Genomic DNA, 24378 nt, shown 5'->3' with positions numbered 1-24378 from the left:
TGGTGCGAGAAGGTAAATCTTGAAACCATTGTCCCTTGGAGAACCGGCTAATCCTTTCTCTTCAGGGTCTATGTGATTTCAGTCTCACAGGGAAGACTTTTTAAGGAGATCATATTTTAGCTGAAGTTTCAGTGAAGTTAGACTGTTCATGCAGAACGCATTTATATCTGAGTGCTGAGACAGAAGTGTTACAATAGATCAAGTGAGTGGTAGCTCAGGCAAAGTGGACAGAGAATTGGAAAGGACCTGGAGCATTTGGAATATTTAGGAGTTTCATGGTATGACTTAAACATCATATGTATCTTAATTTTCAAATCATTTTCTCTTACAGACACAGATGACACTAGTTTGTTGGGAAAGAAGGATGATGGACTACAGTATCGACCAGATGTGAAAGGTACTGAATCACAATTTCCTGAATTTTGGCCAAGTGTTGAAATATGGTCACTAGCTGTCCTTAGTAGTTCTCGATCCATTATAATGACCTTTCCAGCTTTGCTCTATGGCAATATACATTATGCAGTTAAATTTTAGTAATAATATTGACTGTGCGCTTCTCAGTTTACAGAGTACTCTCACATCTGTGGTTTTTTAATTGAAATTTTCACTGTGAGAATTGTAGATTCACATGCATTTGTAAGAAATTATACAGAAAGATCTCTCATCTTTGCTTTTAAAATCGTCTTTGCCTCTCTAGAATCTACTGTTAACACTTAACCTCTGTGCATGGTCTTTGAACCTAGTTCCCTCTGCCTGGAACTCTTCTTTGCCTAGGAGTCATCCTTTCGGTCACCTTAGAAGTTATTTCTATTTGGGAACTATCCTTGACTCTTAAACCTAGATTGCGTGCCTCTCTTCATACTCTGATGACTAAGCCCTTAACCTGCTCTAAGTATAATTGTCTGTTCTACTCATCTGCATCCCTCTCTGGACTGTGAGCTCTGCCATGTTCACTTTGGGATTCCTAACACTTAGCAGAACGTCTGGCACTTACCTAGGGGCTCCATGCCTGTCAGAAGAATGGATATAGCTTAAAGAAACTGTAGGATTTATTCATACAAAGTCTTTTATTTTAAGGTCAGATCAGAGATTGGATTCTAGTTCCCTTGACTGCAAGTCCAGTGTGCTTTAAGTTCTCATTTTCATATTCATTATTTCATTTGTGTTTTGCAACCACTGTGATGGGTAGGGACCAGTGAAAATATTGAGTCTCATTGATGTTATAGCTAGTGAACCAAAGCAGGTCCTGATCTTAGGATCCTAGACCAGGGTTTCTGTATATTTGCTTTTACATGTATCTTCTATGCCATTTGTTTGGTTATACTAATGGGCAGTTTTTTAAAAAAATGTGTGATCTACCTTTTAGGCCTAATTTCTAAAAAATACATAGAATGAGAATAACAGGCCCTATCTCATAGAGTGTCATAAAGGTCAAATGAGATAATGCATGTCAAGTGCTTTGAATAGTATCTGACATACTCATAAGTGTGTAAGAAGTGGTAGCTGTTATTATCATTGAATAATTTGTATTTCTGTCACTTGAGTCATATTAAACCTGAATCAGTTATATCCCATGAGCCCCTGAAATATCAGTTTCCTATGTTGATACAAAGTGCTGTGTTTAAAATAGGAAATCTTTGTATTCCCATAGGAGATATAATAGATCAATGCTAGTTTCATTCTTTATACTGATAGTACATGACCAGAATAGGAAAGTTCTTTTTCAGTAGGTAGAAGCTCCTGCTTAAGGCAATTTGGGGAATTGTGTATACCCAAAATACTTGTCTGTCTTTGATAATTTTACAGGGATAATTTAGTGCCTAAGCCATTTTTGAGATACTGAACATTCTTTACGCATAAGAATTTGTCTATAATGCAAATGAAATTATCATAATCAGTAGATGTAATTTATTAAGTGCCTTTTTTTACTGGTTGTTTTACCAGAAACTGTTGGTGGATAGAAAGATATGTAATACATGACATCCATCTTTAAAGAACTTGTGACACAATAAGAAATGAACATAACCTTCTTCTAACAAAGTGAAAGTTGGTTATTGTTATGAATGCAGTGCTTTGAAAAAGTTAGGATAAGAACTCAGAAAAAAAGAAATTACTATTTGGTGGGGATTGGTGATGCAGGTGGAGGTGCAGGTTTGATCCCTGGGTCAAGAAGATCCCCTTGAGTAGGAAATAGCAACCCACTCCAGTATTCTTGCCTGGAAAATTCCATAAACAGAGGAGCCTGACAGGCTACAGTCCATGGAGTTGCAAAGAGTCAGACATGACTGAGCATGCATGCAGGAGAGTGGGGAGAATGGTGAAGATCTAAGAAACACATAGAAGAGGTCTTATTTGAGCTGAACCTTGAAGGGTGGTTAGGATTTGAAGAGGTCGAAGGGTATTTAAGGAGGATGGAAGAGCATCAGCAGAAGTATGAATGCAAACATTGGGATAGAATGTATTGGAGAACGATGAGGAATCCTTTTTGGCTGGAGAGAAGGGATGTAAAAGGCAGAAATGGAAGGCAAGTATGGAAAGGTAGCTTGGGGCCAGATTGTGTACAGTCCTTTTTTTTTTTTTCGTCTGAGTCTTCACCACTGCACTGCCAGAGAATTCCCACATGTACAATCTTGAATGCTCTGTTATCCTAGGGCATTTAAACTTCATTTGTAGGCAGTGGGGAAATCATAATATATTTGGAAAGGAAAGGCTACAGTATTAACCAGCTGAATACATTATACCAGGCAGGACTTGTGCTTATTATGTACTTTGGGCTAGAGACAGAGAGATCAGTTAATTAGGCTCAAAAGGAATAGATTCCAACTTAAGATATGGAGGATAAAAGAGTTAAAACTAGGATGACTTAGATGATGGATTCTGTTTATTGAACTAAGAATATTGGGAGGGGAAAGGTGTTTGGGGTAAGTAAGAAAGGAGTTGATGGTGGAGATGATTAATTTTACTTTGGGGTTTGAGTTGCTTGTGAAACTCACCTGGACGACTTTGTTTTTTAGCATAAGTTTACGAGTTAGTCCTTGGATATCTAGGTGGTAACTGAAGTGATGAGAATGAGTGAAAGAGATTATAGAGCTGCATTGTCTAGTAGAGTAGCCACTGGCTACATGTGGCTATTTAAATTTAAATTGGATAAAATGAAATAAAATTAAAGGTTTTTGTTTCTCAGTTATACTAGCCGTATTTTAAATCCTCAGTAGTCCCATGTGACCCATGGTTACCATATTGGACAGCACAGATACAGAACATATCAAGAGCTGCAGAAAATTCTGTTGGACAGCACTCTTATTTTTAAAGGAAAGGAGGCTAGGATGAAGCAGAAAGAAGATCCAGAGGGAAAACATCATAAAGAGACTAGTGGCACAGAAGTTGAAATAGAAAGACTGACTGCTAGTTTAAAATGCTGCATAAAGGAATTAGAGGACAAGCCTCAAATTTGAAGATGTCAGAAATGTAAAGTTGAACTCTTGGAAAAGTGTGCTTTCAAGATGGAGCATTTAAATGTCCAGCATGGTGGTGAGTTAGTGCTTTTTCAGGCTATTGGAAAACCTGTGGTAAATGTTGAAATTGCAGTGTTAGAAGATTTGTTGTAGATATGTCATAAAGGATATAGCTCAGCATAAAGGCTGAGCATGAGGTGTATGGGCTTCCCTAGTAGCTTAGCTGGTAAAGCGTCCACCTGCAATGCTGGAGATCCCGGTTCAATTCCTGGATTGGGAAGATCCCCTGGAGAAGGGATAAGGTTACCCACTCCAGTCTTCAGCTTCTCTGGTGGCTCAGATGGTATAGAGTCCACCTGCAATGCAGGAGACCTGGGTTTGATTCCTGGGTCAGCAAGATCCCCCGGAGGAGGGCATGGCAACCCACTGCAGTATTCTTGTCTGGAGAATCCCCATGGACAGGGGAGCCTGGAGGGCTGCAGTCCATGGGGTAGCAAAGAGTCAGACATGACTGAGTGACTAAGCGTGCACATGTGTGTGTGCACGTGCACACACAGACACACACACCAGGTGTGTGGGAGCTGGGTATGTGACATTTTAAAAACTTGGTTGCAGAAAATTTCAAACATGAACAAACAGGATAGTATAATGAACCCTTATATACTCAACCACTATCAACAGTGAACAGCATTCTGTCATCCTTGTTTTGTCTGTATACCTTTACCCGGTGGATTATCATTATTCTTATTTTACAGATTTTTTTGAACTGTAATTTATATACATGGAAATGCACAAATGTTAGCCACTGACAAATGGATAGACCCCATCTGTACTACACCTTATCACAGTCTTTGCAACGTTTCCATCTACCCAGAAAGTTCCTTTGTGGCAAATGACATTTTAATAAGTGGCCATTTTTATCCAAGGATATTTTCATACAGCCTGAAATCCACTGTAACACCTTTTAATCGCCAACACATTCTCACTGCATTCCTGAGCATCACCTCACCCCAATCCTCACCTCACCTTCAATTTCATCCTCTCAGCCTCTCTGCTGATCAAGGATACCAGACACACCAAGATATCAATATTGTTGGTTCCATTATTTGGTGATTAATGTTTATATATTTTAATACAGCTCATTTGATATGCCCTTTTAAAAATGGTCTTGATAAATTTGCCTTATCAAAAGGTAAGCCTGAGCCAGTTGCTGCAGTCACTGAAGGAGGGGGAGAGCCGATGTTGTGGAGTGTGGAGGAGAATCACAGTGAAGATGGTGAGAAGGCTGTGTAGGTGGGTGGCACAGAACCCTACGGGGAGGAAGGTCGTTGAGAGATGAGAGTGGGATGCTGATCTGGAGGTGACAGGTGGTGAGCACAGCAGGGGAAGGGAGGGGGTGAAGGGGTGTAGGAGTAATGTGATTTTGTTCCATCAGGGAGTTGAAAGGAGTGCTTCCTAAGGGAACCGCTGAGGAGGTGGATGAGTTTATGTGCGTTAGAAAAGGTGTTTCACTGGGCAGAGTGGAAAGACTAGGAAAGAAAGAAGCCGGGTTAGGGTTGGTCATATCTACTCCCTGGACTTGAAAGGGTAGGGGGTGTTGGGGAGTAGACGGGAGTTTCTGCCTAGGTAAATGATTCTCTGCTGGGGTCTGAGGAGACTTGGGTTAAAGAAGGATGTGTTAGTGATGAAGCTTGGAGTGAAGGTTGGTATAGGGGAAGCAGGAAAGAGTATATTGAATTTTTGGATTCAGTATATTGGCTCTGTGGAAATAGAGAGCCCTCGAGTTACTAATGCAGTATTGATGTTGTTGTGCCCTCAGTAGCCTCTTCTAGGTGCATGTCCTGGTTGTTAACAGCAATTCCTGGTGCTTTGTTTGGGTGGAACGTGGATGGACCAAGACAGAGTCAGTGACACTTGCCTTTGCAGATAAGCCATCTGGAGTCTTACCACATCGTCACTTAGAACCATACTCTCCTTTGTATTCGAAAACGCTGCCGCTGGTGGCAAATTGGGTTCTGAATGCCTCTGTAGGGTGGAAGGCACTGCTGGGTGTCTGAGCTTTTTATATTGTGTGTGTGCTCATGCACGCACACATTGTTCAGAGACTCGCAGTTGCAGCTGTTATTCATGGAGCCTGTCACCACTTGCCTGAAGGCATTGTTTGCACAGGACCGTGCCCAGTTCTTGCTGTGCAAGGCTACATCTCTGCTGTGGTTTCTGAAACTGTGCTTCATTACGTCTGTAAAGCCTTTTAATCTTTCCTTTTTGAAGTTATCTAATTAACATGGCCTGGAGAGCAAGTGCTTGAACATTCCACTTTTGTCTGTTCCCCACCTACCTTGGTGAAGTCTTGTGATGGTTAAGAGCTTGTGCTCTGAAGTCAGACTTGGTCCATGCTGTGGACCATAAGGCAGTGTGGCCTGATTTCTCTGAGCCTCAGTGATCATATCTGTGAAGCAGGGGCAGTAATACCTACTGCCTAGGATTACTTTGAGCATTAAATGATGTCACTGAATTCCTTATTGATGTTATTATGGTGTTTTTTTTCCCTAATTTCATTGTTAGTAGCCTGGCTGTGCTAAAGGTTCTTACCATGGGTAAGTCTGCCGGTCCCTATGTTTAATGTGGCTCTTGAGTGACAGTAGGCTATCCTTTTAACTGTTTTTAATCAAGTACACTACTGTGTGCCAGTTGCTTTCACATATTTAATCCTTACCACAATCATGTTACCACCATTTTGCAGATGAAAAAGCTGAAACTGTGGCTCGTGTAGAATGGCAGAGCAGCGACCAGCATTCAGACTTTCTGACCCTAAGCCCTGGTGCTCTTTCTTGTTCATGACAACTATTCCAGTGCATGTTCTCTTCAATTTCCTTCAGAATATTTAATCTACTCTCAGCTGCCACCTTGGTGAACACTTATACTCTGGCTTTACTCTTTCTCTAAGAACTAGTTCACATACTCAGCTACCTGTGGGTCTTTACACCTACGTTTAGCTTGTACTGCTTTGCCTGAACTTCCAGGAACTGCTGTCTTGCCTGGGACATGATGGATGCTTAATAAATACCTTTTGGAGGACTGGAGATCTCAATTTGAACTCAGTTTACTACATTCTTTCTACTGAGCCTCCTGTCATTAGGCTTATACAGAGTTTTTCTTTCAGTTTTTAAAGTTGTGAAATATATATAACAACACCACATGCTGTCTTAACCATTTTTTAAGTGTACGGGTCTGGTGGTATTTGATAAATTCATGATGTTGTGCCACCATCACAGCATCCATCTCTCGAAATCATTTCGTCCTGTGAAACTGGAACTATAGCCATTAAGCAATAACTTCATTTCCCCCTCCCTTCTGCCCTTATAACCACCATTCTGCTGATTGGTGCTATAGTTTTGACTATTCTACATAACTCATATAAGTAGAAATTATGCAGTATTTGTCTTTTTGTCACTGGCTTCAGTTAACATTATGTCCTCAAGGTCTGTTTGTGTCATAGCATATGTTGGAATTCATTTCCTTTTGAAGGCTGAATATTTCCTAGTGTGTAGAATATTCCCTACAACTCATCCATTTTGTTTATCCATTAATGGACACCTGGGTTGCTTCCATGTTTTAGCTATTGTGAGTAATGCTACCATGAATATAGGTATATAGCTGTCTCTTGGAGACCTTGCTTTCCATTTTTTTGGAGGCGGGGTGGTATCCAGATGGATCATGTGGTATATCTACTTTTAATTTTTTGAGGAAGCACCCTACAGTTTACCGTTACATTTTCTCACCACCACGCCCAAGGATTACCATTTCTTCTTACCATTGCCAATACTTGTTATTTCCTGGTTTGGGAATAGTAGTCATCCTTTTGGGTGTAAGGCACTGTCTTGTTTTGATTCGTATTTCCCTAGTGATTAATGGCTTCCCAGGTGGTGCAGTGGAAAAGAATCCGCCTACCAATGCAGGAGACACAAGAGATGTGGGTTCAATTGCTGGGTTGGGAAGATCCCCTGGAGAAGGAAATGGCAACCCACTCCAGTATTCTTGCCTGCAAAATCCCATAGACCGAGGGTCCTGGCAGGCAACAGCCCATGGGGTTGCAAAGAGTCCGACACAACTGAGTACAGATGCACGATGCGGTGATTAATGATGGGGGACATATTTTCATGTGTTTATTGACATTTTGTTGATTCTTTTTGAAGTAAAATTGTTTTACACAATTCTGCATTGAGCCATCTTTAGCAAAGAGGACAATTCTGTTGTATTAAAAACTTAAATGTTAGTGGGTTGGTGGTTGCAAAGTAAATAAAGGGTAAAACTAGGGAAGTTTGACATTAAGAAAAAAATTGGTGGGCAGTGAGGTAGGTGGTGAACAGACATGGGGAAATCCACACAAAGATAATGAAAGAGAGATTTCATTCAACATGAGGAAAACTTGATAATATTGGAATTAACTATATTATATTGAAGAATATAAAGCATATCAAGGAGAGAGAAGAAAGCCTTCCTCAGTGATCAATGCAAAGAAATAGAGGAAAACAATAGAATGGGAAAGTCTAGAGATCTCCTCGAGAAATTAGAGATACTAAGGGAACATTTCATGCAAAGATGGACACAATAAAGGACAGAAATGGTATGGACCTAACAGAAGCAGAAGATATTAAGAAGAGGTGGCAAGAATACACAGAAGAACTGTACAAAAAAGATCTTCATGACCCAGATAATTACAATGGTATGAGCACCAAACTAGAGCCAGATATCCTGGAATGTGAAGTCAAGTGGGCCTTAGGAAGTATTACTACGAACAAAGCTAGCGGAGGTGATGGAATTCCAGTTGAGCTATTTCAAATCCTGAAAGATGATGCTGTGAAAGTGCTGCACTCAATATGCCAGCAAATTTGGAAAACTCAGCAATGGCCACAGGACTGGAAAAGGTCCGTTTTCATTCCAATCCCAAAGAAAGGCAATGCCAAAGAATGTTCAAACTACTGCACAATGGCGTTCATCTCACACGCTAGTAAAGTAATGCTCAAAATTTTCCAAGCCAGGCTTCAACAGTATGTGAACCGTGAACTTCCAGATGTTCAAGGTGGATTTAGAAAAGACAGAGGAACAAGAGATCAAATTGCCAACATCCATTGGATCATTGAAAAAGCAAGAGAGTTCCAGAGAAACATCTACTTCTGCTTTACTAACTGTGCCAAAGCCTTTGACTGTGTGGATCACAATATACTGTGGAAAATTCTTTAAGAAATGGGAATACCAGACCACCTGACCTGTTTCCTGAGAAATCTATATGCAGGTCAGGAAGCAACAGTTAGAACTGGACATGGAACAACAGACTGGTTCCAAATAGGAAAAGGAGTACGTCAAGGCTGTATATTGTCACCCTGCTTATTTAACTTCTATACAGAGTACATCATGAGAAACACTGGGCTGGAAGAAGCACAAGCTGGAATTAAGGTTGCCGGGAGAAATATCAAAAACCTCAGATATGCAGATGACACCACCCTTATGGCAGAAAGTGAAGAACTAAAGAGCCTCTTGATGAAAGTGAAAGAGGAGAGTGAAAAAGTTGGCTTAAAGCTCAACATTCAGAAAACGAAGATCATGGCATCTGGTCCCATCACTTCATGGCAAATAGATGGGGAAACAGTGGAAATATTATCAGACTTTATTTTGGAGGGCTCCAAAATCACTGCAGATGGTGATTGCAGCCATGAAATTAAAAGACACTTACTCCTTGGAAGGAAAGTTATGACCAACCTAGGTAGCATATTGAAAAGCAGAGACATTACTTTGCTAACAAAGGTCCATCTAGTCAAGGCTAAGGTTTTTCCAGTGGTCATGTATGGATGTGAGAGTTGGACTGTGAAGAAAGTTGAGTGCCGAAGAATTGAGGCTTTTGAACTGTGGTGTTGGAGAAGACTCTTGAGAGTCCCTTGGACTGCAAGGAGATCCAACCAGTCCGTTCTAAAGGAGATGAGTCCTGGGTGTTCATTGGAAGGACTGATATTAAGCTGAAACTCCAGTACTTTGTCCACCTCATGCGAAGAGTTGACTCATTGGAAAAGACTCTGTTGCTGGGAGGGATTGGGGGCAGGAGGAGAAGGGGACGACAGAGGATGAGATGGCTGGATGGCATCACTGACTCGATGGACATGAGTTTGAGTAATCTCCGGGAGTTGGTGATGGACAGGGAGGCCTGGTGTGCTGCAATTCATGGGGTTGCAAAGAGTTGGACACGACTGAGCGACTGAACTGGACTGAACTGATATTATGAGTTCCTTATCTCTAAACATGTTTAAGTAGAAACAGGATCATGAGGTTATAACTAAAGAAATTCCTTCATTAGACCAAATGACCTCCAAAGACCCTTACACATCTGAGTTTCTGGTTTCATTTACTTTCCAAAGCATCTGGACACTGTCTTTTTTTTCTGTGTTCCTATTATCTGTTCCTACTGCTGAGCTCAAACTTTTCAGTGCCAGAGTTTGGATTGTGTAGTAACCTCGTAATTGGTCATCCTGTCTTCCTTTTTTCTTCCAAGTAATTTTAATAGCTTTTTGAGATGCAATTTACATACCATTAAGTTCACCTGTTTAAATAGTGTAATTCAGTGTTTTTTTTTCTTTTAGTATATTTACAGGATTATACTAATATCACATGTACTAGCATTATAATCTAATCTTAAATCATTTTCATTACCCGCAAAATAAACCTCACACCCATGTCACTCTCCATTCCCCCCTAACCATCAGCCCTAGCCCTAGGTACCCGCTCTCGGTTAACTTCTTATGTAAACCATGGCTTTGCTTGTGTTGCCCTCCAACTTGGTCCTCCTTGTCCATATGATTAAGAAAATGTTTCTCATCTGAGGTTTAAATTTTTCCATGCTCTGACTTCAACTTATTTTCACAACTTTGACTTAAACTCTTGTACAGTCTGAATGTACAGTTCTTGCTAGGTCCACTTACCTCTTGTTCTTGAGAGTGAGAACAGGTACCTCATACCTGCTTTTTGGTTCCCACCGTTTAACTATCTGAATCTGTCCATGCTTTGAGACCTAACTTGAGTCCTACCTTCTCTATGAGTCCTTCCCTGGGTTATTCTGCCTAAGATGAAGTTCTCCTTTCAACGTGAACTTCCATAGCACCTGGTACTATAAAGCCTTCTTTTGGTGTTTTATTGTCTGCTATTGTGTGGGACCTCTTCTCTCGTGTTGTTCAGCATTTTGTGTGTGTATGTTGAAGATAAACTTCTTGTGGGCAGGGACTGTGACCACATTTCCCTTACCTGCTCTGTAGCTTAGCTGAGCATATGGATGTGCACAGAAATAGTATGTAAGCGTAATAGAATGAATAGTGTTGGCATTGAGCAGAATGCTGAATTTGGACTCTGTGACAGACAGAGATTTCAAAGTCTTAATAGACACATCCACTTTAATATGGCTTTGCTTTGTCTAGAGCTTGAAACCACATTCTTTCATTAATCATTCAGTGAATGCTGTTGGTGGTGTACTCTTTATTCATTTCTCATAACCCATTCTTAATTTTCTTATTGCTATCATGCATCTAAATTCTCTGATCACTTTCAGCTCTGCATTACTTTGCTGTTTTTAGGACTTTCTTATGGTAGGTTAGTACATTGCCACAGCTTTTGTAGACCAATGTGGTCTGTTTGTTATATACTTTATGCAACTTTATTTCTATAGGCTGATACCTAACCTCAGTCTATAGTCCCATTATTATATACTTCATGGTATACCACAGCCTGAAAATATCATGTTTTGAGAAGTTGCAGGATGATAAGCACTGTGGGAGACAGTTGCATTCCTCAAGTCACTTCATGGCTTGATTGCAAAGGTCGAATACTACTCTTGGTTTGAAACCATAGCAAGAACATTATTATGGTCTAAGTGTCAGGAGTTATACAGAAATGGATAATACAGGCATCTAGATCCTCAGGGAGTTCATGGTCTCATGGTAGAGACCAATTTAAATACCTAAATAGTTATGACAGTGTTGTGAGTGTTGTAGCACAGAAGTGGGTTAGGATTGTAGGATTGCTCAGGATTGTAGCCGCCCAGAAGGCTTGATTTCTTTGCCACAGCGTAATTATGGTTTGGGAGCTGGAGGAGCCCCTGTAAGCCCTTTGAGGACAGGATATATCTTAACTGCTTTTTTATCCCAGCACCTAGCAGAGTCCCTGGCATATGGAAGGTGATGAATAAATGATAAATGAATAAGCCACCTATTCTGTGCTGTCTAGCATGGTGGCTACCAGCCACATGTGACTGTTGAATATTTGGAATGTGACCAGTTGGAATTGAGGTGTCCTGTAAGTGTGAAGTGCTCTCCAGATTTTGTAGATCTATTTAAGAAAAAGGAATATAAACTATCATTATTTATCTGAATATATGTTGAAATGCTATTTATTTGATATATTAGGTTAAATAAAATACATGATTAAAATTATCTCGTCTACTTTAAAAAATATGAAATAAAATAAATAAAAAATAAAAATTTTCTTTTTAAAAATAGAAAAAAATTTTCTATTACTAGAAAATAAAAGATTATGTATGTGTCTTATGTTATACATCTTTTTATTATCAGCATTTTGTTTGGTTTATTTTAAAAATTATTTTATTTATTTATTTTTGGCTGTGCTGGTTTTCATTGCTTCTCATGGGCTTTCTCTAGTTGTGGGGGGCTGGCTTTTCACTGCAGTGGCTTCTCTTGTTTTGGAGCACTGGCTCTAGGGTGCTCAGGCATCAGAGTTGTGGTATGTGGGTCAGTTGCCCCATAGCATGTGGAGTGTTTCTGGACCAGGGATTGAATACCTGCACCGGCAAGCGGATTCTTAACACTGGACCACCGGGGAAGTCCACTGTGTTATACTACTGATGGACTTTGCTTATCTCATTCAGCTCTCTTAGAAGAAATTATTTGATTAAGGTTACACAAAATAGCAGAGATACCCTTAAAATGGAGATCTTCTGTGTTGGATTTCCCCTTAGTTTAATTATCTTTCTATGCATAAATTTGCACAATGTTGTAAATACATAAAATTTGAGGTAAAATGGCATGAATTTGGTCTTGGGAAGCTCTTATCTTTGAACTTAATCATTAAGATTAATAGTCAAAAAGATTCTCCTTTCATATGTAAATGTTGATCTCCAGAAAAACGTGCATTTTCAGTTCTCAGTTTTTTCACACTTGGTACACCTATTCCCAGTTCTCCCTTGCTTTTTGATATCTGTATATACACGTAGTCTCTTATTTCATTCCTTCTTAATATGTTTCTACTAATAATTCTTCAGATTATATTAACACTTTGTGTGTATTTGAGGGAGATAAGTCTTGGCTGGCGCATGATGTGTTACATAGAGAGCTGGTGGGTTTAGTGGCCTGTACATGCATTAATTATCTCAGATAATACAGTTGTGAGATCTCAGGCTTCGAGAGGGTGGTATGCTCAAGGTCACACGAGATTATTATTGTGAGATTATTATTAGTAAGAATCTGTAATTCACAGAATAATACACAGAATCTGTAAGCTGGAATTTTATAAAATGGCAGGAAGCTTGGGAGTTTTTCCTACACATGGACAGGCCTGTAAACATTGGGGAACTCTGGGTACATAGAGCTGAGGACTAATGTATTAGGTAAACGCCAGAAAAAAAGTAAAACATTCATTCTAGGCTGTGTGAATATGTAAATAAGTATGCATATGTAAGTATATGGAGGTAATGAAGGACAAGGAAGCCTGGCATGCTTCAGTTCAGTTCAGTCACAAAGAGTCTAACATGACGTAACGACTAAACAACAAGTATATGGGGAAAAGAGACATGGAAATAGAGAATGAATTAAGGAAAGAATATCGTTGGTTTTGAAGACTGGATCCCCATGCCTTCTTCTTTCCTGCCCTATTCTATCTCTGCTTCCTGACTCTTCCCATTTTTGGTAGTGAAATTACTTACCACCCTCCCGTTTTCTTCAGTCCAACCCAATTCGGTTCAAGTCAGTATACTTAAGTCCAAACACATATTCATTAACATGTTTACAATGGTTTTCTTTGGATAGAGAGATTTGGGGCGGTTTAAAATTTCTTTTTTATTTGTTCTCTGTATCATTTGAATTTTTTTTTTTTTACAGAAACATACACTAAGAAAAACAATTTAAAAAGAACAGAGAACTATTTTCACTTGGGAAAAAATCAATATGCTTGATAGTTTTCATTCCAAAGTAAACCTTTCACCCTAAAATTTCAGAATCTCATACTTGTTCTCTGCCTTACCAGTGTCCTTTGGCCTCAATTTCATAGCCTCAAGGTGAATGGCTAGAGTAAGTCAATTCCCCAAAAGCCAGTGCTACATACCCCATCTCTGACACAGAGGTGAGATTTCTTCTGGAAGTAATATTTTTTTTAATAGCAAAGATGTTGAGTGTTTTTATTTTTTCTGATTATTTTTAAACAGCAGTTGCTCATAGTGGTCGCATCGGGCAAATATTTTTAAATGCTTTGAATCTAAACAGTCTACCTGCTGTGTTTGTGGCTTAATGAGACCTTGGTTCTTGTCTAGCCTCCTATCTGATAAATTTCCTTCCTAAATTACCCAGCAAGGGGGGAATTTATTTGTTGTCTTAGAACCTTTGAAAAGTCCACATTTTTCAATTTGCTTTTCATTATTTATTGACCTGGTTTATGTTCTTTTAAGATGCTAGTGATCAAAGGGAAGATGTTTATATTGGAAACCACATGCCTTGCCCTGAAAACCTCAATGGTTACTGCATCCATGGAAAATGTGAATTCATTTATTCTACTCAGAAGGCTTCTTGTAGGTAAGTCAGAGTACCTCCAGATCAGAGGTGAGACCTTTTTTCCATCTTTGGTCACTGCTCTGTAGCAGGCAATGAAATGTGAACTAAAAATATCACTAAAATGTAGTATTTATTTGCAGTTGAGTTAAAAAAAAATCATTAGCAGCATCATTTGGAAAAAGCTGGCAAGTAATATGCAAAAAAAAAAAACAAACAAAAAAACAAAACCAACAAAAAAACCACCCAGATGTTTATTAGGGTTTTGAGATAGGCTTAACCTTTTTAATATTATGCTATGTATTTTTTAATATAGAACTATACCCATAGACCAACCTTATTTTGATTTTTAGGCAGTCTGTCACAGAGTGAGTGTGTTAAGAACTGAGAATGTTCTTAAACTTTATGGTCAAGTTTCAAATAAAGTTTATAATGTATTTCTCAAAATAAGGGGAATGAGCATTAGAATCAGGTGTAATATGAGGGATGGAGACAGACAGGGTGTGAATCTTCAACTGTGTGATTTCAGAGAGGTTGTGTAAATAGAGCTGAGATAAAACTAGATCTCGAATTTCCTGATGCTCACCCTTATGGCCTTAGTGCTTTTGCTGTTCCGTGTCTGTACTGATAACACTTCTTGCTGCTGCTTCTGGGAGCTTGTCTTTCACCTCTGGTTGGTCTAGCTGTCAAGGCAGTGTTTGCAAACACTGGGCGATTGGTCTTATTCTTCTCACTCCTTCCCCCTGCAGTTTGACCAGTGAATCTTTTTTTCAAGAAGTAAAAGAAAGCTTGTGAAATCAAGTCTCCTGGTTTCTGTTTCTTTAACTTCATTCCCCTAACTTCTCCCCAACCCTGCTCCGTCCCATTATCCTCCTACTTAAAGAATAAAACAAAACACTGTAAATTGTTTTAATGGTTATTAAGAGTTCTTTGTTAAGCTTTCAGCTTCCTTCTAATTGAATGGTTTCCTGTCTTTGAAGGAGCTAATACCAGCCTCGCCCCCAACCCTACCTCTTTGCCTGTACATTAAAAAAAAAAAATATAGCCATGCAAGGGAGAACAAAATAAAATCATACGGTGGATTCCTTATGCTTGTCTCATAGTGACAGACATATCTCAATAGAAGTTCCGATCATGTTGTCCTCTGAGCCTGGGGTGTCTTTTAAGATACCTAAAAGGGAGGGAAGGAGAGGTTGATGTCTAAGCCTCATGAGCCTATTTGCAGGGCAGTGGAGATGTGGACATAGAGAACAGGCCTGTGGACTCAGTGGGGGAGGTGAGGACGGTCTGAACTGAGAGATCAGCATGGAAACGCATACATTACCATATGTAAAACAGATAACAAGTGGAAATTTGCTGGGTGACACGGGGAGCTCAACCCAGTGCTCTGTGACAACCTAGAGGGGTGGGATGGAATGGGAGATGGGAGGAGAGGTAGAAGGGTTCAGGAAGGAGGGGACATATGTATACCTGTGGCTGATTCATGTTGATGTATGGCAGAGGCCAACACAATACTGTAACGTAATTATCCTCCAATTAAAAGAAATGATAATGATAGTTATTTCCCAGTGTTGTTAATATATGCAGAGTACTTATCACAATGTCTGTTACACAATCTGTATTTAATAAATAGCAATGGATATTGATATTGACAATATTGATATTCCTAGGCTATAGGCACTGTTAGGTTGGGGGCTCTGTTTTGCTAACCATTGTCTCCCCAGTGCCTGGCATATGGCCTCTCCCAGTAGCTACTCAGTGAATATTTTTTGAATGACATGTGATGGTGGCCAACTTTTCCCTCTTCTTCAGACCAGAGATGTTTCTTAAATGCTAAAGAATCTCTTTTCTGCATATTGTAACTCCAAAAAGCAGTTGATCTTTGTCTTTTGTCTAAGCATCTGCAGTGTCCACAAGAACCAGGGCCTGGCATCACATGGATTTCTACTGATAGGTATATTTGTTTAGTAGCAGTAAATAGGCAGGGATGAACATCCTTTAGCCACAGTCCTGTTACTAGGTTAAAATCTTTTAGCATTATATCACTATTAATTTGTTTATTTATTGCCTTTGTTGTTCAGTCACTACTCTGTGTCTGACTCTTTGCCTACTTTGTACCAAATCCTACATGGCCCTGGGGTCTCGAGTTCAAATATGACAGAGATCCAGCCTTCAGAAAAACTTAGTCTGGTGGCAGCAACTGACAAATAATAATTTAAAAGTGATACTATATGGAAAATGCTATCATACATAGATATACATGAGATGATTTGAGACTTCAAGAAAGCTCTTCAACCTTAAGTGGGAGGAGGGGCAGGTCTTATGAGGACATTTGTGCCATACCAGGAGATTGTCCTTTAATTAATTAATTAATTTGACCACACTGCATGGCTTGTGAGATCTTAGTTCCCCAACCAGAGATGGAACCCAGGCCCATACAGAAAGCACAGAGACCTAACCACTGGACCTCCAGGGAATTCCCATGTCCTTTATTTTAAAGGCAGAAACCATTTAAGGATTTACATAAGAAAGATAGGGGCAGATCTGAAAGCCATCCGGGTAGCTAGGTGAAAAACGGATCGGAAGACTGAAGGTTAGGAGCCTGTCTGTTAGTGAGGAGTGGGAGCCTGAGCCAAGTAAAGGCCTTACAGTGGGACTGAGATGCGGGCATGAGTTGTAGAGGGAAAATAGGTGGTGACTCCAGAGGCTTTGGTGGCTGGTTGGTAAGAGGATGGGAATGTGGGAGTTGGGGGAGGGTCATGGGAGGGAAGAGTCAAGAGAGTCTCCTGGGTTTCTAGCTGATGTAAAATTGAGGAGGGAAAGGAAATAGGGGGAGGAGAATGGAGGTTTAGGGGGTCATGTTGCACTGAGCTTAATAATGCTTGATCTCAAGTGTCTGTGGGGCATCCACTGACCTAGTAGGCTCCTGGGTATCTGTGGTTTTGGAACTCATGAGGCAGGTGCATGTTGAAGATGTGTTTGGGGATCATTCCGTCTTTAGCGTTGTTCAGTCACTTAGTTGTGTCCGACTCTTTGCGACCCTATGGACTGTAGCACGCCAAGCTTCCCTGTCCTTCACCATCTCCCAGAGCTTGCTCAAACTCTCGTGTCCATTGAGTTGGTGGTGACATCCAACCATCTCATCCTCTATCATCCCCTTCTGCTCCTGCCTTCAGTCCTTCCCAGCATCAGGGTCTTTTCTAGTGAGTCAGCTCTTCTCATCAGGTGGCCAAAATATTGGAGCCTCAGCTTCACCATCAGTCCCTCCAATGAATATTCAGGATTGATTTCCTTTAGGACTGACTGGTTTGATCTCCTTGCAGGCCAAGGAAATCTTGAGTCTCCTCCAACACCACAGTTCAGAAGCATCAATTCTTCGGCGCTCAACCTTCTTTATGGTGCAACTCTCATTCGTATATGGAGGAAACCATAGCTTTGACTATATGGGCCTTTGTTGGGCTTTAGCATATCCCATCTAATTCCTACAGCAATCCTTCCACACACAGGGCCTCCAGTTGATTAATCTCTCACCTTTTCAGTGCATATCCTCATTGCCTCCTTAAGAGTGAAGTCGCTCAGTCGTGTCCGTCCCTTTGCTACCCTGTGGGCTGTAGCCTACCAGGCTTCTCCGTCCATGGGATTCTCCAGGCAGGAATACTGGAGTGGGTTACCGTTTCCTTCTCCAGGGGATCTTCCTGACCCAGGGATTGAACCTGGGTCTCCCGCATTGGAGGCAGACGCTTTAACCTCTGAGCCACCATTGCCTCCTTACTCAGCTTAATTCCGTGGTCAATTCTTGTAGTCCCTCCCTTGCTTCATCATATGCTCACTTGACAAAACGATCACCCTGGTTCATTCCAGCTTCCCGCCTGCTGCATACCTACACCCACCAGGCTTTAACTGGTCCTATGCACCTGTATACTCAGCAGGCCCTGCATGCTGCCAGCAGTCACTCTATAACTGCGGTCCTTCATCCTCCTCTCCTAGATAAAATGACTGCTTTTACCATCCACCCTCTCTTCAGACTGTCAGCCCCTCCTCTCATCCTCGCTCCCAGTTAATGATCTAGTTTCCAAGTTCAGTGAGAAAACTGAAGGAGTATGATGAGAACACTCAGGCTTTTTACTGTCACCGCCAGCAGTGCTCCCCATTTTTCTTCTTACCATATATTGTTTTATTCATATATTTTTACACATGTATAAGTTACTTTTTATTTCCTTTATCTTGAAAGGTATCTCTCACTGTCCCTTCTATCAGCTACAGTCCCATTTGTGTCCTTTCCTTTGTAGAAGAACTGGAAATAGTTGTCTGTGGTATGTCTCCAGTTTCTCACTTCCTATCTCATGAATTCACCCCAGTGAGCTTTTGCTCCCCAGCACTTCACTGAGACTGTTCTTGTTGCTAAATTCCTCAGTCAGTTTCTCAGTCTCAAATGACTTTTGAATAATCAGTGGCATCCAGCCTCCTGTGTGATAGACATTCTTCCCTTGGTTAAGGGATTATACTCTCTTGGTTTTCTCCTTCCTCACAGGCTGCTTTTCTTTCAGCCTCCTTGCCTGAGTCCTCTTTTGCTTCCTGGTCTCTCAGTGTTGGCGTGCGACCAGGGTCCAGCTCTGGTCCTCTTCCTTAGTGAGTCCATCCAGCATCAGGGCTTTACATGCTGTATGCTGATGACCCCCAGGCCACTCTCTCAACTTGGGACTCTCCCTCACTGCCGTTTTTCACATGAGCGTCTGACACCTTACGCTCAATAGAACCTAAGCTGATCTCCAGATCTGCCCTCGCTCTCCTAAACCTGTTCTGCCTCTAACTTCTCCATCTCAGTTGATGCTGACTTCACCTTTTCTTTGGTTTAGACAAAACACCTCTGATATGACTTTGACTTGTCTGTCTGTCATACTCCACATTTAGTCATTTCAGGTGTCCTGTTGGCTCCGTTTCAGAATATATCCAGCATTTGATGACTTCTCATTATCACTGCTACTCCTAGTCCAGGCACCATTTTTCCCTTCTGGCATTATGCAGTAGTCTTCCTGATTGTATTCTAAATAGTCCATATTCAACACAGCAGCCAGAGTGAGACTTTAAAATAAAAGTCAGCTCTTGTCTTTCCTTTGCTAATGCCCTTCCAGCGGCTCCTTCATCTCCTGAGTGAGGAGCCCTTCGCACGCGGGCCCCTTCACCTCTCTGTGTTGGTCCTCTCCTTCCCTTTTGCTGGCCCATTCCAGCCACACTTGCTTGGACATACCATGCACTCATGCGCCCACCTCAGGGCCTCTGCACTGATTCTTCTTCTGCCTGTTATGCTCTCCTTGCACTTGTCCACACAGCAAACTCCCTGACCCCCTTCACATCTTTACTCACATGTCTTCCTGAAGCTTGCCTTGACCATCTTCCTTAAAGTTGCAGGGCTCCCTTCCTGGCCCCGTACCTGGCACTCATGATATCCCTTAATTCTTTCTCTTTGTTCTCTTTTAATTCTACCTTCTAACGTAACCATTTAATTTGCTAATCGTGTTTATTGACCCTCCCTCCCCTACTGGAGGATAAACAAGCCAGGGATCTTTGTTCCCTGATGGATCCCCAGTGCCCACCTCAGTACTTGGCACATGTTGGGTGCTCAGTAAGTAGGTTAAATATATGAGCGAATGAGTCAGCCCATGAGGCTGTGGGCATGATGAGATTACCATGGAGGGTATGGACATGAAAGAACAGGCAAGAGAGAACCAGATCCCTGGATCTGCCTTTAATTAGCAACAGAGGAAGTAGTGCTAACATGAAATTGAATACTCCAGTTATTTGGAGAGTATAACCCAATAGTCAGTTGCAGGAATGATATCCAGGGGGAACTGCACGAGTGACACATGGTCTACACATTCTTTTTGATACTCTGACCTTTAATTTTTGAATTAAGCTTAATTGTCAACTGCATATCTAGGACATTGTTATAGCTCCCTGTGGAACTATTTTCTTTCACTAAGCTTTGACTTTGGGCTCTTAGCCTGCCATGAAATATATTCTTTTGAAAAATCCTATGAGACTTCATTATATTGTTGAATTTATTATAGCTGTATTGTTGAGGATGATGCTCTCTGGATGAGAAAGTACCCTTTCTGGGGCTGGGGGACCAGGCTGTGTCTCTAGTGGGGACCTTAGTTTCCCGACCAGGGGTTGAACTCACACCAGCGAAAACCCTGAGTCTTAACTACTGAATTGCAAGGAAATTCCCGGAAAGTACCCTCTTTATATGAGGACTTATGAGATCAAGTTCCCTTAAATTTAATAAAAATAGCAACTGATTTGTTTTTTAAAAATGAAATAAAGTTGGTTTGCAATATTAGTTTCAAGTATACAGCATAGTGATTCAGTATTTTTATAGATTATACGCCATTAAAAGTTGTTATAAAATAATGGCTGTAATTCTCTGTGCTGTACAGGTACTTGTGGCATATCTATTTTATATACAGTAGTTTGTCTCTCTTAATCCTATACTCCATTTGCTCTTCTTCCCTTCTTCCTCCCCACTGGTAACCACTACTTGTTTCCTGTATCTGTGAGTTTGTTTCTTTTTTGCTATATACATTCTTTGTTTAATTTTTAGATTTCACAAAAACAGTGGTATTAGACAGTATTTGTGTGACATTTCGCTAAGTGTAATATTCTCTAGGTGCATCTGTGTTGCTGCAGATGGCAGAATTTCATTGTTTTTCATTGCTGAGGAATATTCCTTGGTGTGTATGTATGTTTATCCGTTTGTCTGCTAGTGGACACTTGGGTTTCTTCAGTATCTCGGCTATTATAAGTAATGCTGCCCTGAACGTTGGGATGTATGTATCTTTTCAAGTTCGTGTTTTTGTTTTTTCTGGATAATGCCCATGAGTGGAATTTCTGGGTCGTTGGGTAGATCTGTTTTCAGTCTTTTGAGGAATCTTATAGGTTTCCATAGTGACTGCACCAGTTTACATTCCAGCAATAGTAGTATACAAGGGTTCCCTTTTGTCCACATTCTTGCCAACATTTGTGATTTGTGGACTTTTTGATGATACCCATTCTGACAGTTGAGGTGATATCTTAGTAAAATGTTGAGCATCTTTTCATTAGCCATCTCTGCTTTGAAAAAAAAAGTCTGTTCAGGTCTTCTGCCTATATTCTGATTGGGTGGTTTTTTTGATATTGAGTTATATGAGCTATTTGTATATTTTGGATATTGACTGCTTATTGGTAATATCATTTGCAAATATTTTCTTCCATTCAGCAGGTTGTCTTTTTCTTTTGTTATGGTTTCCTTTGCTGTGCAAAAGATTTTAAGTTTAATTAGATCCTAGTTGTTTAGTTCTGCTTTTATTTTTTTGCCTTGGGAGACAGATTAAAAAAATATTGCTATTATTTATGTCAAAGTGTGTTCTACCTGTGTTCTCTTCTAGGTGTTTCATGATTTTCAAGTCTTATATTTAGTTTTGATCCATTTTAAGTTTATTTTTGTGTATGGTGTGAAGAAATACTCTAGTCTCATTCTGTTACATGTATTTGTCCAGATACAGTTATTCTTTTGAGCAACTGACTTGATTTCATTTTGTGGAGATTGTATTTTATATCAATGATTTTATCTCTTTTCCTTTTCCCCTCACCTCTCATCTCCTGTCCCACTTCTTTCCTTTATCCAATGGTTTTTAGTGTATTCATGGAATTGTGCAGTCACTACAGTCAGTTTTACATTTCATCATCCTGAGGAAACTATACCCTTTACCCCCAAATCTCCCCATTCTCCTGAGCCTTAGACAGCCACTAATACTCTTTGTAGATTATCTATTCTGGACATTTTATTTCAGTAGATTATATTCATATAGTATGATGTGGTCTGTGTCTGTCTTTGACTTAGCATACTGTTACGTGATTTATTCATGTAGTGTGTATCAATATTTTGTTCCTTTTTGTGGCTGAACAATATTTCATTAGATGGGTAATAACACATTTTTTAATCCACTTACCAGTTGAAAAATAATTAGATTGTTTCCACTTTTGGGTGTTATGGATCATGTTCCCTTTAATAATTGTTTGCAAGTTTTTGTGTGGACATGTGTTTTCATTTCCACTGGGTAAATGCCTAGGAGTTGCTGGGCCAAATGCTAACTCTGTGTTTAACTTTTTGAGAAACTGCCAGAATGGTTTTTAAAAGTGGCTGCATCATTTTTACGTTCCTTACAGAATCCTTGCCAACACTTGTCATTTTCTGACTTTTTGATTCCTAGTTGGTATGCTAGACATCTTCTTGTGGTTTTGATTTGCATTTCCATGATGACTAATGATATTAGTGCTTATTTGTCATGCATCTATCTTTTTTTGAGAAATGTCTATTCAGATCTTTTGTCTATTTTGTACTTTTCCCCTCTTTTTTGTTAATGAGTTGTAATAGTTTTTTATATACTTTAGATACAGATCTCTTATCAGATACATACTTTGCAGAAATTTTCTCCTGTGGGTTATCTTTTCAATTTCTTTCTTGATAGTTTCCTTATGTACAAAAGATTTAATTTTGATTTAGCCTAGTTTAACTTTGTTATTGTTTGTGCTTTTGATGGTGTATGAAGAAATCATACCTCATCTAAGGTCCTGAATATTTACTTTCTCCCCGCCACCCCAAGAGTTTTATAGTTTCAGTTCTTGCATTTAGATCTGTGATCCATCTGAGTTAATTTTTGTGTATGCTGTGAGGAAGAGGTCCAACTCTTATTCTTTTGTATGTGGATGTTCAGATGTCCCAGCACTATTTGTTGAAAAGACTGTTCTCCCATCAAGTTATCTTAGCTCCCTTTCCAGATATTAGTTGACCATAGATGTAAAGGTGTATTTCTGGGCTCTCAGTTATGTTTGTGATCTCTGTATCTGCCAAACTGCTATTTTTGTCTGCTAGGAGGCTTAGAACCAGTATGGAACCTCTGGCAGGTGTCTGGGACCCCCAAGGGTAGGATTTGTGGATTCATGTCCCTCTGGCTTCCCATTTCTGTGCTTTCGGGTTTCTTTCTTGCTATGCGTATGTGCGTGCGTGTTGCTCAGACATGTCCGACTGTTTGCGGTCCTATGGACTATAGCCCGCTAGGTTCTTCTGTCCATGGGATTCTCCAGGCAAGAATACTGGAGTGGGTTGCTGTTTCCTTTTCCAGGGGATCTTCCCAACCCAGGGACTGAACACGGGTCTCCTGCATAGCAGGTGGATTCTTTTTTTTTTCACTCTCTGAGCCACCAGGAAAGCCCCTTGATATGTGTTTTTTTATTAAAAATTATTTTTCTGTAATGAAATGTGGGAAATTAATAAATACTCTATCCTTAGACTTCTAATGTTTTATTAATCAGTTGTAACCAAAGGCTGGTGAATTTACACATTTCATTTCTGTCCATTCTGTCAACTAAAAAATGTGAGTTTTCTTTTAAGTATCTTAAATGTTTCTCCCTATCAAATTATCGTCAGCTGATGTTGTTGCCTTTTTATTTACTCTTAATTGGAATTCAGATAATTTCTAAGATTTGTACCTATTTGATTGCTTAGCTGTGTTTCTGTCATTAACAACTTATTTTCATCTCTTCCCCTTGTTCTTTAAATGATTATATACACTGAGAAGTGTCTTGCATATAATTTGGTGTTATGTTCAGAGAACTGTAAATGCCTATAAAACTATGTATTCAGTAATCCCACTTCAAGTATCTAGCCTAAGGGATAACCCTAAATATAGAATGCACAGTCATCATAATATCTACCACACCTAACTCATAATTCCAAAAAAAAGGAAAATAGCTGATACGTCTAAAAGCATCGAATAGGTAAGTTTGCTGTATTTTAGCCACTGAATGGGATATTGTGAATCCACTTTTAAATGGCAGTAACAAAGACTACTTAGCAACTTTTAAATTAAAGTGATATAATGATAAGTGCAAGAAGCACTTTGTAAAATATTCGTATCCAAAAGAGTATAAGGAAATACAATAAGGGCAGTGTTTTTTCAGATGGTGGGAGAGTGCCTGATTTGGTGTTTTTGTTTATCATTCTTTTGTATGTTTTCATTTTAAAACCTGGAATTATGAAATTTATAAATCTCATAGGAGTCCTTTTTTTC

General features: G+C 39.9%; 1 protein-coding gene across 1 annotated transcript in view; it reads left to right on the top strand.

The window, feature by feature from the left end:
• Positions 1 to 24378, top strand: part of TMEFF1 (transmembrane protein with EGF like and two follistatin like domains 1) — a 102750-nt gene that overhangs the window by 73192 nt on the left and 5180 nt on the right. Inside the window, exons 7-8 of the mRNA XM_069575557.1 lie at positions 332 to 397; positions 14170 to 14293. Of these exons, the coding sequence (XP_069431658.1) occupies positions 332 to 397; positions 14170 to 14293 (190 nt within the window). The remainder of the gene's footprint in view (positions 1 to 331; positions 398 to 14169; positions 14294 to 24378) is intronic.

The sequence above is a fragment of the Ovis canadensis genome, chromosome 2, assembly GCF_042477335.2.
Source record: "Ovis canadensis isolate MfBH-ARS-UI-01 breed Bighorn chromosome 2, ARS-UI_OviCan_v2, whole genome shotgun sequence".
NCBI lineage: Eukaryota > Metazoa > Chordata > Mammalia > Artiodactyla > Bovidae > Ovis > Ovis canadensis.
Note: the sequence above shows the minus strand (reverse complement) of the source record. Positions and strands in the feature narration are given on the sequence as shown.